The 15,460-nt window shown below is 39.0% G+C and overlaps 1 protein-coding gene across 1 annotated transcript in view; it reads left to right on the plus strand.

Moving 5' to 3' along the window:
• Positions 1-10,460, plus strand: part of Ctr9 (RNA polymerase-associated protein Ctr9) — a 33,023-nt gene extending 22,563 nt beyond the window's left edge. The window contains exons 10-17 of the mRNA XM_069824938.1: positions 4,003-4,622; positions 4,712-4,947; positions 5,030-5,171; positions 7,236-7,381; positions 7,454-7,681; positions 7,761-7,826; positions 9,456-9,571; positions 10,322-10,460. Of these exons, the coding sequence (XP_069681039.1) occupies positions 4,003-4,622; positions 4,712-4,947; positions 5,030-5,171; positions 7,236-7,381; positions 7,454-7,681; positions 7,761-7,826; positions 9,456-9,571; positions 10,322-10,356 (1,589 nt within the window). The 3' untranslated portion in view covers positions 10,357-10,460. The remainder of the gene's footprint in view (positions 1-4,002; positions 4,623-4,711; positions 4,948-5,029; positions 5,172-7,235; positions 7,382-7,453; positions 7,682-7,760; positions 7,827-9,455; positions 9,572-10,321) is intronic.
• The last annotated feature ends 5,000 nt before the right edge of the window (positions 10,461-15,460 follow it).

Below are 15,460 nucleotides of genomic sequence, written 5' to 3' on the forward strand. Positions count from 1 at the left end.
GCATGTGATGGTGATAAATGTATTGCTTGTTCCCCTACAAGTTAAATCTACTGATGTAAATGACCTGTGTATCAAATCCATGATAATAAACATAAATGTAAAGATTTTGGAAAATTAACGACAACTCAAATGATTGTTACAAGTTTGATCCTGTTGGTTGTGTAATTTTGATGAACATTGTAGTCTCCGGAAACAATCAAAATTATTTTTTAATTATAAAATAAATATCGCTAATCATTTATGGTGGACATTACATCATAATGGCTAGTGATTCATTACATCTCAGTTTATGTAATTTGTTTGCATCATCTTGTGAAACTGATTAACCTTTTGAGGTTGAAACCATTCTTGCACCATGAATTGGTTTATGATGGACAGAAGTTATTCTCTGGAATCCCGTAGGATTCTGTTTTCTGTCCACAGTGATTTATTTTATTAAGAAATGTGATTTACTGTGATCTCATATAGTGTTTTTGGAGAATTAAGAAAATTTGATCACAAAGCAAAATATAATGAAAATTTTTTTAATGACTTAAAAGCGCCATTTCATTGGTGGATAATGTAATAGTACAGTATGCATTTATCTCATTCATACAGGATGAACTTTTCTCTACTTTGTATTTACATTTCTGTTTGTATAAATGTATTTTGACATCTGTGCTTGCTGAAAGATGTCCATATATGCCTGATGTCTGATGTATGGTGCAGAAACACAGCTTTCATCATTATTTGTACTGAGGACACATTTTTCACTTACAATACACAGTTGACTTGGCCATATCCTGTAATGCTCTCTGCATAATTTCCTCAACCAGCACGTTTTGCATCGGTAGAATAAAGCATGTTTATCATATCCTCACATTATGATTATTTAACAAGTGCACATTATGATATTCACCTCGTGCCCTTCGTGACGCGAATTGGTCTGTATGAAGCAGCCCTGCTGTTTTATGACAGAAGGTTTCATAAATAAGTTGCTGTAGTAGATCATCAGATTGTGACTTCTTGAATCCTAGTACTGCATGTTCCTCATTGTTTGATATTACTAGACATCGGATTTTTAGGCACTAAAAATTGCAGTTTTAGGCGCCTAAAATAAGCTCAAAATTTGTAAAATTAGGCTCTATTTTAATGAAAATAGGCATTTTAGGCACATCAAGGTATCATACTTATTTCTTTCACTGAAATTTTTAGTTATACACTAAAATACGCACAAAAAAGTATGTTTAAACATTAAAAAAGAATACTATATTATATTTATAAACAGAGCTGCACAAATTTAATATATTGAAACTAATGAAATAATGATTATTGATATCAAGATTACTCATTTTAAGTTATTGAAATTCAGTTCCATGCTCAGACTTTATTATAATTATCTGCACAGTACACCACCAGAATTTTTTCTAAATTCTCCACAGTTAACCTTTGTCTTTTGTCACTGAGAATCATTTTGAAAGCAGAAAAACTCCTTTCAAGCAAAACTGATGTGAGAGGCGCAAATTTTAAATTAGGTACAATAGAAACATCAATACTTACTGGAACATTTACACTTTCCCCCGATATCACTCTTGATTCTTTTTCCAACAGTGAAAATCCTACATTCTTATTTAATACGTTGTCCCACTTATTTTTAACTTTTTTCCCAGTTTCGCCCAAAGCAGAATATATGTTCACTTGAGCTTCCTTTACTATTGCTATTTGGCTACAAAGAGATTGTTTTTCACGTTCTAATTATTCAATGCTTGCAGGTATGAAAGAAAAGTTTGATGTTATGTAGGCAATATCGTTTTTCACTCGTGAGTCATTCAGACAATCTTTCACTGCTTTCACACACGCTGCACTATCAGTTTCAGGTAATTTATCAATAACTGTGACCACTTCTTTAAAATACTTAGAATAATACACCACTGACTGAATCCAGGTTTCCCATCATGTAACAACCAGCTGAGGTGGGAGTGGGATATCTGGAAAGTTCTCTCTGAATATTGAAATCCTGGATGGGGCTTTACAAAAACATTTTTTTGTGTTAGAAATAAACGAATTGACAAGAGGAAATTCATTCCGGATTGTTTCAGAAACCCTGTGAAGGCCATGTGCGAGACAGGTTACATGCGTGAGGTTAGGATAAAATGTTTTAAGAAGTGGAGCTGCAGCAACCATGTATGAGGCAGCATCAGTACAAAACAACAGAACTTTAGAATCGTCTATATTACCTGAGTATAAAGACTGTAGGCCTTTATTTACAAAATAAGCAATGGCTTGGCTATTCACTTTCGAAAGTTCCTTAACACATACGAGGTGTGGAATCGAAGGTCCATCAGGACTAAGTTTTCCTACTACCATATTTGCTATATACCTATTCATAGGATCTGAGGTTTCATCCACAGAGACCCATAAGTAAGAATCACCTATATCCTCCCGAATGGAAGTTAAAGTTTCATTGTATATTCTGTCTAAGTAATTTTTTCTTAGGGTCGACTCAGGTGGGATATTTTGTTTGCAGTATTTTTGTAAAAACTGTCTTAAAACCGGATTTTCAATTGCATTCCAGGGAATGTTAGCAGCAACAAACGCTCTGGTTAAATCAGCATAGAAATTGCTGCTGAGATTGGATGAAGTAGGCTGTGTTAGTAAAGTTTGTTGCAGTTGATTTTTCTGCTGAGCTTTAGCCTTATGAGCCGCTCCTTGCACATGCTGCTTTAGGTGGCACTTCTTTTTTTGCGAAATCTAAAAATGTAAAGTAAACTGAATTAAAATAAAATCCTAATTGTTGTATTGCCGTATTTCTATCACAAAGTTAGTGGGTTCGAACAATCAAAATTTTAATGACCTGCAAATACTTTAACTATCGGAATTTAAAAGGTTAAAGTGTAGTGGTCTTAAAAAGAATTATACCTCAGGATAGCTCAGTCAATGCATAAATATTATAGGCCTACTCATTAAAATTAATAGAATTTATATATTTCAACTATTGTTACATACCTGTTTGCTACAAATCTTGCAGAATATTATTTTTCCATCATAAGTGAATTCTGAATATTCTGTTAGCCATTGCCGGATCAATGTAGATTTTGCACTTATATTTTTCGGCATTATCGCGTTAAACTTCACAGGAAAACGTCCTACCGCTCAAAACTTCTCAACACAAATAAGGTGAGGGAAAGAGCAACTGTTAACGAGCATTCAAATGAACCGTTGTTATAGAGATTCAACTGGACAAAAATACAAAGTTCCACTTATTGTTGCATTTCCTGGTAGTGTTAACACTAGGAGGGCCATTCTTTTAAATATTTTGTAACGGTTTACCCTACTAATTCGCAGTTTTACGACTTTTCATAAATATTTCAAAAACACTATTTTTCCAAAAATTATGATTTTATGACACTCTGAAGGGCAGTATAGCTAATCGGTTTCAGACCGAAAACAGTCATTTTTATAGTATAGTATATCTCTGAATCGGTAGCAGCACATGTTGTGATTGTTGCCTGCTTCAAAACTAAGGTTGGTTCTTTGTCGGCATTTATGCCTCCAAACATGTTAAATTCGGTGAAATTTATTGCGAGTGTCGTGAGATTCAAAACATTTTGTTTCCTTTATCAATGGTTTCATGGCCAGTGTGAAGTAAACTTTCCACTTTTTAAATGCCTTAAATTTCGCAGTGAATGCATGTATAAATTATAAAAAGTAAGAGTAAAATGCGAAACTTTACAGTGAGTTAGGCATTTTTAGGCGAATATTAACAAATTAGGCTCTAATAACCGTTGTAGGGCATTTTAGGGCACTATAAAACTCTTTGAATACCTTTCAATTTCCATGAAACACAAATATTAATAATTATTTTTACTTTTCTCCTAAAGAAACAAAATAGGCATTTGCCCTAGAATCCGATGTCTGGATATTACACATCAGGGCACTGTTTAATTAGTTCCGTCCTTTAGATGTGAAAGAAAAGGGCTCAGGATTACCCTGACTCATGTTGCACATGCTTTCTGTGTGCAGGTGCAGTGCTGGCACACAAGGGCTGTGTGAATGAGGCGCGCGACATCTTCGCGCAGGTGCGCGAGGCCACGGCGGAGTTCTGCGACGTGTGGCTGAATATTGCCCACATCTACGTAGAGCAGAAGCAGTACGTGAGCGCCATTCAGATGTACGAGAACTGCCTGCGCAAGTTCTACCGCCACCACCACGTGGAAGTGCTGCAGTACCTGGCGCGCGCCTACTTCAAAGCGGGCAAGCTGCGCGAGGCCAAGATGACGCTGCTGAAGGCGCGCCGCGTGGCGCCGCAGGACACGGTGCTGCTGTACAACATCGCGCTGGTGCTGCAGCGCCTCGCCACGCAGATCCTCAAGGACGAGAAGTCGACGCTGGAGACGGTGCTGCAGGCCGTGCACGAGCTGGGGCTCTCGCACAAGTACTTCAACTACCTGTCGGTGCACGGCGACCGCATGCGCTACGACGTGACGCTGGCCGGCCTGGAGGCGCGGCAGTGCCAGGACCTGCTGTCGCAGGCGCAGTACCACGTGGCGCGCGCCCGCCGCGTGGACGAGGAGGAGCGCCAGCTGCGGCGCAAGCAGGAGGAGGAGCGCGAGGCCTTCCGGCTCAAGCAGGCCGAGGAGCAGGTGCGTGGGCGTGCCTTCCCTTTGTATCGCTCCGTCGTGAGGGCTGTTCTCTCTCTACTCTGATCTGATCTGCATGTTTGTTTGAGCAGAAAAAATTGGAGGAGAAGAAGCGACTGGAGATCGAGGAGCTGCTTAAGAAGCGGCAGGAGTATCGCGAGAAGACAAAGAACGCGATTCTGTTTGGGGACATGCCAAGTGAGAAGCCGGCCAAGAAGGGCGCAGGGCGCAAGCGCGCAGAGTACGTGTCCGACTCCGGAGGCAGCGACGGCGGTGCGGGCAGCGGCACAGACAAGCCTCGGGAGAAGACCAAGAAGCGGCGCCGCAGGTGAGAGGCTGTGCAGGTGCAGGGGCAGGTCCGTAGATCAGTGTGCATTGTGCAGTGCTCTAACGTGCCGTTGTGTCAGCAGTGCCGACGGCGAGAAGAAGCGGAAGGGCCGGCCCGGTGGAAGTGGAGGTGCCCGCAAGAGGCGCGAGAAGCAGCAGGCAACCGGGGACTCAGACTCAGAGGGCGAGGATAAGCCAAAGAAGCGGGGCCGCAAAATGCAGAAGGTAAGTCAGTGAAACAAATAGAGACATTGGGGTGAAGTGCATGCAGTGACAGGGCTCTGTGACAGGAAAGAAGGTCGTGGAGTGGGATAGCTCCGTAAGTAGTTTGCACTTGTCAGTTCATAGTACATGTTCACGAAGAACGTACCTCCTGGATGGCATGTGGATTGTTTTCCACCCAGACATACTCGTTATGGATATTGACCGTGCCATTTCAGGTGAATGTAGCCACATCCATTACTAGCCACATCATGATGTTGCAGGCCCATTCACTGCTGTTAAAATTGGTCAGTGGCTGCACAGCTCGCACGTGAATAGGATGCAGTAGTTACTTCTATTCCAGTGCAACGAATGTTCGTGAAGTTGGGAGTTGATAGCAAGGAAAACATGCATATTATGTCTGTCCAGAAGTAGCAGCATTTTTACCTTCTTCACCATATCCGTCATTTGTTTATGGCTCCCCTTTGTCCCAGATGAAGTTGCTTGAGTAGACTGCAGTGTGTCTCCTGTGGGCCTAACGCAGCTTGACTATTGTTGCAGGTCTCTGACAAACAATGTTACCATATTTCGATAACGAAAGCAGTTCCAAGCTGTAGTTTATACGAAGTCACTTGTTTGTTCTGCAGTGTAGAATACTGTGTACCATTTAACCCGCCCCTCATTAAGGAAAAATGCGGTATTGACAGGTATTTAGCATCCTAAACAAAAGACAAATTTCTTTTTCTATCAGTGTGATCAGTGTACATATGTGCAGTGCAGTGATCGACTGAAACATTGTATCCTGTTTTTCGACTGTGGTTCTTGCAAGGCAAGAAATTAAAGTAGTGTTTAAAACGTGAAAATGTTGGTACATAGTGGTTAAAGTAATAACAACATAGGTACGATAATATTGGTGAGTAGCCTCTAAATTGCAATGATATTGGTACTTAGCATAGAAAATAGCGACAATATTGGTGTGTAGTCTTTAAAATAGCGATAATATTGGTACGTCAAAGGACATTATGGAGCATGTCGACTCCATGTCGATTTCACAAAACGCTTCCACTCCGTTCTGTCTTTTGCTAGTTCCTCCCAGATGGTAATTCCCATTTCCAGTATTCCTTCTGAATTTCATCTTTCCATCTACTTCGAGGTCTTCCCAATGGCCTTCTGTTGTTAAAGGTGTTCATATATATTTGTTTTATGCTGCTGCAGTGATAATATTGGTACATGGTGTTCAAAATAGTGATATTAGTACATAGTGTGAAAATGATGATAATATTGGTATGTAGTTTTTAAAACGGTGATAATATTGATAACTAGTGCTTAAAATAGTGATAATATTGGTATGTAGTGAATAATTTCAAGGGAGAAATTGTTCTGGGGCTGAGTATCAAACAGTTTTTGCCTTGAAATTATTGAAGCTAGCTTCACAGGGAGTTATACCTGAAAGCAGATTTGTATTGGTACGCAGTGTTTAAAAAATTATGATAGTGGTGCATAGTTTTAAAATAGTGATAGTATTGGTGTGTAGTGTTTATATTGGTGAGTGGAATTATTAATGTAGTATAAATAGGATAGTCTTCCGAAACTTCCATTCTTTTTATTAAGTATAGAAGAAAAATTAAAAGTAGATGTCCCTGCACGCACCATGCTAGACATTATGCAAGAACCAGAACAGAACGTATTTGTGTGTCAAGTTGATTTTTTAAGAAACTATGTAGCTTCAACAATGTTTTATTAGTCACATGAATTAGACTGAAACATGTGATATGGCCATTAAATATGTAATGACAGAATGCCATATGAGAGTATATATTACCCCAGTAGGAACAACAAGAATACTAGTATTATTAGTAACAATAATAATAACACTGACATTAGCCCCACCTTCCATCTGAGCCATGAGTACACCTTCTTTGTCTTGGCATGTCTTGCACTTGTATGTATAGTTGGTAGACAATTTAATTTATTCTCTGAAGCTGTTCAGGGAGCTAGTCCATTCTGAGCAATACAGCATCTAGTTCTTCTTGCGCGTGCATCCAGTCACTTGTGCCCTTTATGTAACCAGAGTGCCTGTCTGTTCAGGAGCCGCGTGGTCGAGGCAAGAAGGTGAAGCAGCCTGCCTCGGACGACGGACTGTCGGCGCGCCAGAAGAGTCGCATCGTATCGAAGGCCACCATCTCAACGAGTGAGTCAGATAGCGATAGCAACCAGCTGAAGATAGCAAGCGGGTGAGTCTTGTTCTGACTGATGGAGTGAGTCACGTTGAGCTAGACGGCATTGCAAGCCTTTGTGTGTAACAGGGGTGAGAGCGGCAGTGACCGCAGTGCTGGTGCCAAGAAGAAGCGACGCATCGCATCTGATTCAAGCCGTTCACGCTCACGCTCTCGGTCGCCATCCCGCAGCCGTTCACGCTCCAAGAGTGGCTCACGATCTCGTTCCCGAAGTGGTTCCAGATCAGACTCGAAGAGTGGCTCACAGTCCAGGAGCAGGTCGAGATCTCGGTCAAGGAGTGGCTCCTCTCGTTCCAGGTGAGTGCCAGATGTCTCAGTTGACTGCAGGTGACTCAGTAGACTGCTGCTTGGCGTGCTCACACCATCTCTGTTGCAGGTCCAAGTCTGGCTCTCGGTCTCGATCTCGTTCTCGCAGTGGCTCCCCAGCAAAGTCTCGCTCCAGGTGAGCAGCACAGATCGTACATGTCAGCTGTACTGCAGCTTATGTTAAATGAGGACATTATAATATTGTGTTTGCTGCATGTAGTGATTTATTTTAAGTGAAAGATCAACTTGTTCACAAACATAAATATTGATGGAAAATTGCCATCCTCAATTGTCACCGTGCTAACGACAGAGCCAGCTGTGTATTGTACGAAGTGCAAACAAGGACCAAGAGGACAGTACAGCAGTGCCAGGCCAGACCAAACAAAAGAGAATCAAAATGCTGCTAGTAAAATACATGACTACATTCTTTAAGAATTCACTGCACTAGTCAAGTGCAAGATTTACTGCACTGAAAGAAAATTTACTTTTTCGAAAAAATCTCAACATGTTATCACAGCAAACTAAAAGAGTTCAGGGAATATCGTTGAAATGGATTAATTTGAAAAACGAAAATATTATGTCAAGGGGATAATGGATTTAACATTCACTTGTATCATTTTTGCGCAAAGCACTTGTCACATATATCTCCTTCCTTTCCTGGTCACTGACTATATCCTTCTTGAGGGGAGGAAACATTCAACCAATTTCTCATATATCGACATTCTTGGCATACCAAAAGCTTTTAAATAGGTTAAATGGCATTTCCTTGTTTACATGATGGAAAGGCTATACTAAGCACTGTAATATAGGAATTAGACAACTCATATTCATCTTTTTAATATATACATTTCTCATATTGTGAAAAGTATACAAAAGAGAGACAAAGTAACAATCAGTAAAGTGCATTACCTTAATTAAATAAATAATTTGCTTACATGAGATTATGTCTTTGAAGTTTCCTGCGATGAGGCAGAGTGGTGGCCTGCTTTTATGCAATCAGTTGCAAATTGTTTTGCCAGAAAATCTTCTAAAGCAGGTCCATTTATTGTTATAAAAATCAAAGATGGTAGCAGCTGAATATGCATTCTGTTTCTTAACTTCGTCAATGTATTATTCGTCATTATTTATTATTACCTACATATTCCTGTTTTTTAACATCCTTATACAAACGAAAGTTCTTAATAGTTTCAGAGATAGTAGTCATAATTTTTATCACGGATTTTTAATGAATTGCAATTTTGTCATCACCAAACAAACAGAACAAGTTCACTACAGTTTGTAGGCCATAGGCTTTGGTTTAACACTTCGCAGTCTTCAAAAAAGTGATTAGAATTTGTGAATCTTGCACTTAGATTATGAATTAGGCCTTGTAAGAACTGTCCTCTGAAGTTTTTGAAAGTTCCCTTGCTTTTTTGGATGGTTCTTTTATACCTTGACCTTGATACTTCTTGCTTGTTGAATATTCAACAAATGCTGGACTCGTGGTTGGGCTCCCTATGGAATGATATAGTGCTGCTGTTACATCAATGTCCAGTTAAGTCTGCATGTCAGGTATCTGAGTAAGGTTCATTAAACTGATTGAAAGATCAGGGATGATTTCATGAATTATTTATTAAAGGAATTATTGGCAAGAGAAGTAATTTCTAGGATAGCATTACATTTCCTTGCAGAAATTAAATAAATACTGTAACAACACAAGGTTTTAGAATAATACTGGACTACTTGCAGACATTGGTTGTTGCATGTCTATGCTCTTGTATTGCAGGAGCAAGTCGGGGAGTCGCTCCAGGTCACGTTCGTCTAGTCGCTCTGGATCGCCTGTGTCCAGGAAGTCTGTGTCAGGAAGTGAAGGGGGGAGTCCTGGACGGCATAAAGGCTCAGGTGTGTATTAATATCTGTAGTAACAAACACTACCGCTGAGAAAGTTTATAACTCTGTAACTAAATGCTGTTTGCTGTGGGGGCAGAGAACTGACAAAGTTACCTTGGTGACAACACAGTAAGTTCCACCAGATGTTCAACTGTTAATGTTTATGTTGTATTCGTAGTTGCATTGATACGTTAATTTATTTAGTCTGCTGAGCTGCACATGTGAAGATTAATTGACTTGGTGAGTTGCAGCAAACAGCGTTTGTATAAATTTGTTGATAGTTGAGTTACAGAACTTTCTTATTGGTAGTATTTGTTCCTGACACTGCATAGGTGGCTCACATAGTGTTACAATCAGTTTCTTTTAAATGGATCAATAAAACTAAACGCTGACTTTTCCAAATCTCAGAGACAAGGCTGTTAGGCCCCACTCTTGAAGCACGGGGGCAGCTGTGATATTTTGAATGGAGTTATGGAAGTTTTTCTGGTTCTCCTCAGGTAACTTTTGTGTGAAACTTTTTTTTTCTCAAATGAGGTCTTGTGAAAGAAAGGCAACAAAAAATAACGTAGAGGGTTGGGCATGGCTTGATGGCTCACCTCACATGAGACCTTTGGATTACTTTTTATGGAGATACGTAAAGGAAAAGTCATGTCTACTCCCAATACCAAAGAGAACGTGATACTGTTACTGCCTGTGTTGTGGGAAATGCAGAAGAATTAACGAGTGCCCAGACGTTACTTGTTGCTCTCTTGTGTGTTGCAGGAGCCTCGGGGTCTGACGGCAACGCTAGTGACTGAAGTGCGGATCAGTTGCGGGATGCAGATGGATGTCATTTTCTGACAAGTGTTTGTTTGTTTTTGTAGACATAAGAAATAAAAATTAACATGATGAAACAACACAAGCGATCATTTTCCGTACAGTGTCATGCTGTGGAGCAGTTTGAAATCCTCTGCTCCTCTTTGTTAACTTACCTGCTCTGCATCATACCATAATCGTCGGTTGCACCCAAATCCCAAATCTGCGCAGTGATGGCACATGTCACTGTTGATACTGATTCATCCGTCGGATGGAGAGGTTAAGCCTGGCAGCCTCCTTGGTGCTATTCAACAGAAGTAGGCTACGTGCCAGCACCGGGTTTCCCCTTCTCCCTTTCTCATCTCCATCATCATCTCTCATTCCATACACTATACTTACATGAACACTTACACATACGAATAATTTCGAGGGAAAAATTGTTCCGGGGTCGGGTATCGAACCCGGGACCTTTGGTTAAACGTACCAACACTCTCCCACTGAGCTACCCGGGAACTCTAGCCAACACCGATCCAATTTTTCCCTCTATATCCACAGACCTCAAAGTGGGCTGACAACCGTCAAGCAACCAACATTTGAGTGCACACTAACTCTGTGTGACTTTAAATTGTGGTTTTCTGTTACGTACAGTGACGTGTATTATGCAAATTAAGCTTTCAGGAATAACTCCCTGTAAAGTTAATTTGAATAATTTCGAGGGAAAAATTGGATCGGTGTCGGCTAGAGTTCCCGGGTAGCTGAGTGGGAGAGCGTTGGTACGTTTAACCAAAGATCCCGGGTTCGATACCCGGCCCCGGAACAATTTTTCCCTCGAAATTATTCAAATTAACTTTACAGGGAGTTATTCCTGAAAGCTTAATTTGCACTTACACATACATTCACCCTAGTACACGACGTAACTCTCCACAGATATACATCATGTACAGGCCGAAGTGGTGTGCAACTAGAAAACGGGTCACAGTTCTGCCATCTGTCCGCAATATGCAGAACCCGAACCACGTAAAGTGAAATGGTTAGGCATTGGATACAGACATACATGTATTTATAGACAAACTAATCAGGACTTTAAAAATTTCACTGCATGATCATCACATGGATATATTTTGGATTTTCCCGTTTTAGAATTATTTAAAAGTAACGTGCTACCACTGTGACACAGAACACCTCCGTGCTCAAGGTCGAATGTGCAAGAAACAGTAGTGGGCATTGACGGAAGTGAATGGAGTGGGGGTGTGAGATGTTAGCACCAAGCAATGCCTTCACTTCAGTACAATTGTTGTTTCTGAGTTTTCAAATACTTCTTTAGGCCTCGACCAATCTTCTTTCTGGTCCATAATATCGACTTCAGTGTGTCAGATGCACCATTACATGTGATTCAACAATACTGTGAATGTTTTTAGTCATTGAAGAAGTGTTTTCAGTTTAATAACACTACAACAATTTTTATTTTTTAAGGTATTGTTCAAGTTAAGGTTTCAGTATGCTGCTGATTGCTTGGATGCTGATCACTGGAAGTTAATGCGCCATTCATTACAATTTTCATTTATTCTTCACATAAGGATTGCATCATAAATTTTCACTCGAAAAAAAGGCATTAAACATGCGACGATTTTGCGATGAAATACGGTATGTTACACCTGAGCCTTTATTTTTACTGTCCATTGTTTATTATTAGCATGGTTATCTGTGTTTGTTCTTGTTATGTTATAAATATTTCGAGATTCTTTTTCATTTCTGTCTTTTGTACAACGTTTATCTGAGTGTGCATGACAATTCTCACGCGTTACTTGCTGTCTTTGGTCCATAGACTAGAACTAGAATCCTAATGTGTAAAATTTCAGTTGGATTTTCTTTTGTCACTTTTCTTGCTTAATGTTTGCTTAATTGTTCCACAGATGTGAAACTTTGCTATTTTATTCACTGTATCTCAGCTGTAGTGAAATAAGATCGTAGCCTAGGGAAAGGTTCTCATTTGAAGTATAATTTAGTTTTCTGATATTTCTGACCACATTTGTTGTTTTTCGGGGAATGCTGTGACTTTTGTTTTTCCCCTTTAAGATTTTAAAATTATATTGTATGCATATATTATTTAATTTATTGCAGAAAGTAATCTGTGTGTCATTGTACGGATTAATTAATTAATATACCAATGAGCAATGACAACTACACTGAAGAATTAAACACAATAAAATATATAGCACAAGACAATGGATACAACCCTAACATAATAGACACACTAATAAAAAGGCAAAACAAAAACAGAACAAACCAACACAAACACCATGCGAGAATAAATACATAACAATAACATATCACAATACCAATACTCACAAAATTGCAACTTCATTCAGAAAACTAAAATACAAGATAGCATACAAAACAAATAACACAACACAGAAATACCTAAATAATCACATTAAACATTAAAAAAAATATATAATTCAATGGGAGTTTACAAACTAAAATGCAATAGTTGCCCACATTTTTACATAGGACAGACTGGAAGATCCTTTCACACAAGATATAATGAACATATTAAAGCTATAACCAAACCCTACATCACATCAAATTATGCAGACCACATTATCAACAATAATCATGACTACAATAATATAGAAACAGATATGGAAATTTCACACATTACACCAAAAAGTTGACAGTTAAACATCTTAGAATAATACGAAATATATAAACATACAATAACATACCCACAACATATACTTAATACACAATTACAGTTCAATACCCACACATTATTCGACGTCATGATACGTCATAACACACAAACAACCAGCCCCCACCATAAGAGCAACACACCCCCACCCCTACAACCGAGAAATGCACATCGCAGAATTCAAGACCACCAGTAGTTCAAGAGACACTGAAGAAGACGAAACATCACGTCGAAACGGGCCGTCTGTCCAAAGTATATACCTTTTTTAAAAATTCTAACACTTTTAACGTGTGAGTAAACAATTTTATGTTTTTAACAAACAAAGTGTTAATGTGAACTTTAATCAATTAATTCTTTACTCTCTTTACTGTTTGCCAAACACTTTGATCCTGGTGAACACATCACCATCTGGATAAATGTCCACAAAGCCTTATTCAGATGTACTTGTCTAGCTCCAGTGCCGTTAACCCCTTCCCCCCTGTAGCAAATGAGGAGCTCGCAGGTACCGTCCAATAGAAGGCTCCGTCACAGATCCAAACCCTGTACTCATAGCTCTGTGGAAAAGTCGCACTGCACTTGCCATAAGCAGAGCACTTCTCTGCAATCAACCTGTTGACAGAAACTCTGGCAAATATCGCTTTGCGTTTCTTCTTCAGTTCCACCACTGTCACTGGCCGATAATGTAAATGATTTATTCTGGATTGTCGCTATTTCATTAGAGATCTCACTTGTTTCAAAATCTCTATATGAATACCTACGGACAAAAAGGTTGTAACCTGCATTTTTTCTCAAAGGCATGTTTCCATGCAGAAAGGTTGTAGAAGCCTTGAGGAATTTATGTATGGATATTTGTCTGTTTATATTTGAGATTATATTGTGCAGGAGCAATGGCTGACAGAGCATGCTTGAAAGTTAGTCCAAAGCTTTGTGATGACAGAAATAAGGTAAAAAGTTAATATGTCAAAGTGGAAGAGGAATTCTGGACAACCATATACTGCATAGCTCCTGGAAACTAACCTAGACCAAGTGAAGAGGTGGGTGCTTAAAGGTTATACCTCATATGAATCTTAGGTTATGGTGAGACAATTAACATTTTGAATACAAAATTAAGTTAGTAAAGGACAACATAACGATTACAATCTAAACATGTACTTTGTTGCAGATGGCTTCATGCAAATGCCCTTATCAATGCAAGGATTTAAGTAAGGAGGACAACAAAAATGTTACCAGATGGATTATAATCAACGATCCCTTTATCTATCTGCCGAATGTGTGGAACTTAGAGATGTCAATAGAAGGAGTACTCTAGAAGATACTGCACAAATTGTTAAAAGGTTGTAACCAACAATGTTAAGAAGTGTTACAACCTTGTAACATGGAAAAGTTAGTATTTTGTTCAATTTATGAAAGTTCAGCCTTGTTAAATGTTTTTCCATGCCTCTACATTGTTATAGAACTACTATGTAGTCCAGAGAAAAAAAATTGAAAATATGTCAATAAAATGTTGTCAGAATGGTTTTTTATCTTGGAAAATTTAGGTTTTGCCTGTTACAACCTTTTTCCCCGCAGGTATTCATATATTTCACGCCCCATTTCACACTGTACACCACTTTCTGACAATTTGGTACAAGATTGCGTTTCTTTGTTATTTGATTTTTCTTGATATTCATCTGGCTGAATGTGTCTTATGAAATTTTCGTAACTAACTTCACAACACTGAAAACTAGTATTTGCTTCCGTTTGCATTATTGTTTCCTGTACTACTTTTTATCTGATATAAGCACTGTCTTTTTTCGTTCCTTTTAATGATGTATCTAATAATTGTTTTTGTCCCTTCAGTTGCAGAGAAGGAATCACATTCTTTTTAAAAGTTCTGCGTTCTTTAGTTTGAAGTAAACTGGGTTCAATAGGCAAGGGAGTTCACAGCCGTCTTCATGAAATGAACAGAGCACACAAGTGAACGAAGTCTTTGTGATTGATTCTTTTCAGCCATGCATTGTACCGTTCTGGAGATTTTTCTCTATTTGGAAATTTATGAGAACTTATATTACCCTTCCAGTGATCTTCAAGGTGATTAAAACAACCAAAAACACAGTAAATCGTCATAATTATTTCAACAGCATGCATTAGTGAGCAATAATACTATGCAAGCGCAGAGGATCTTCTGATGTCATCGGCAGTGTGATGCAAAACTGTGTGAGTGGATTGCCAGAGAACAAATCGAGCTACAACATTCGGATTTTCTTTACAGTTCTTGTGATAAAAAAATAATCTCTTGAATTAGAAAAATCTGAAATTTAACCAGACAGGGCTTTTAAGAACTTCCGAAATTTACAGAACTGGTTGAAGCACTTTATATCACTTATTGTATTTCAACAGTAGGTTCATATCAGTCCAGGTAGACCAAAATTCTT

Source organism: Periplaneta americana, chromosome 4, assembly GCF_040183065.1.
Source record: "Periplaneta americana isolate PAMFEO1 chromosome 4, P.americana_PAMFEO1_priV1, whole genome shotgun sequence".
NCBI lineage: Eukaryota > Metazoa > Arthropoda > Insecta > Blattodea > Blattidae > Periplaneta > Periplaneta americana.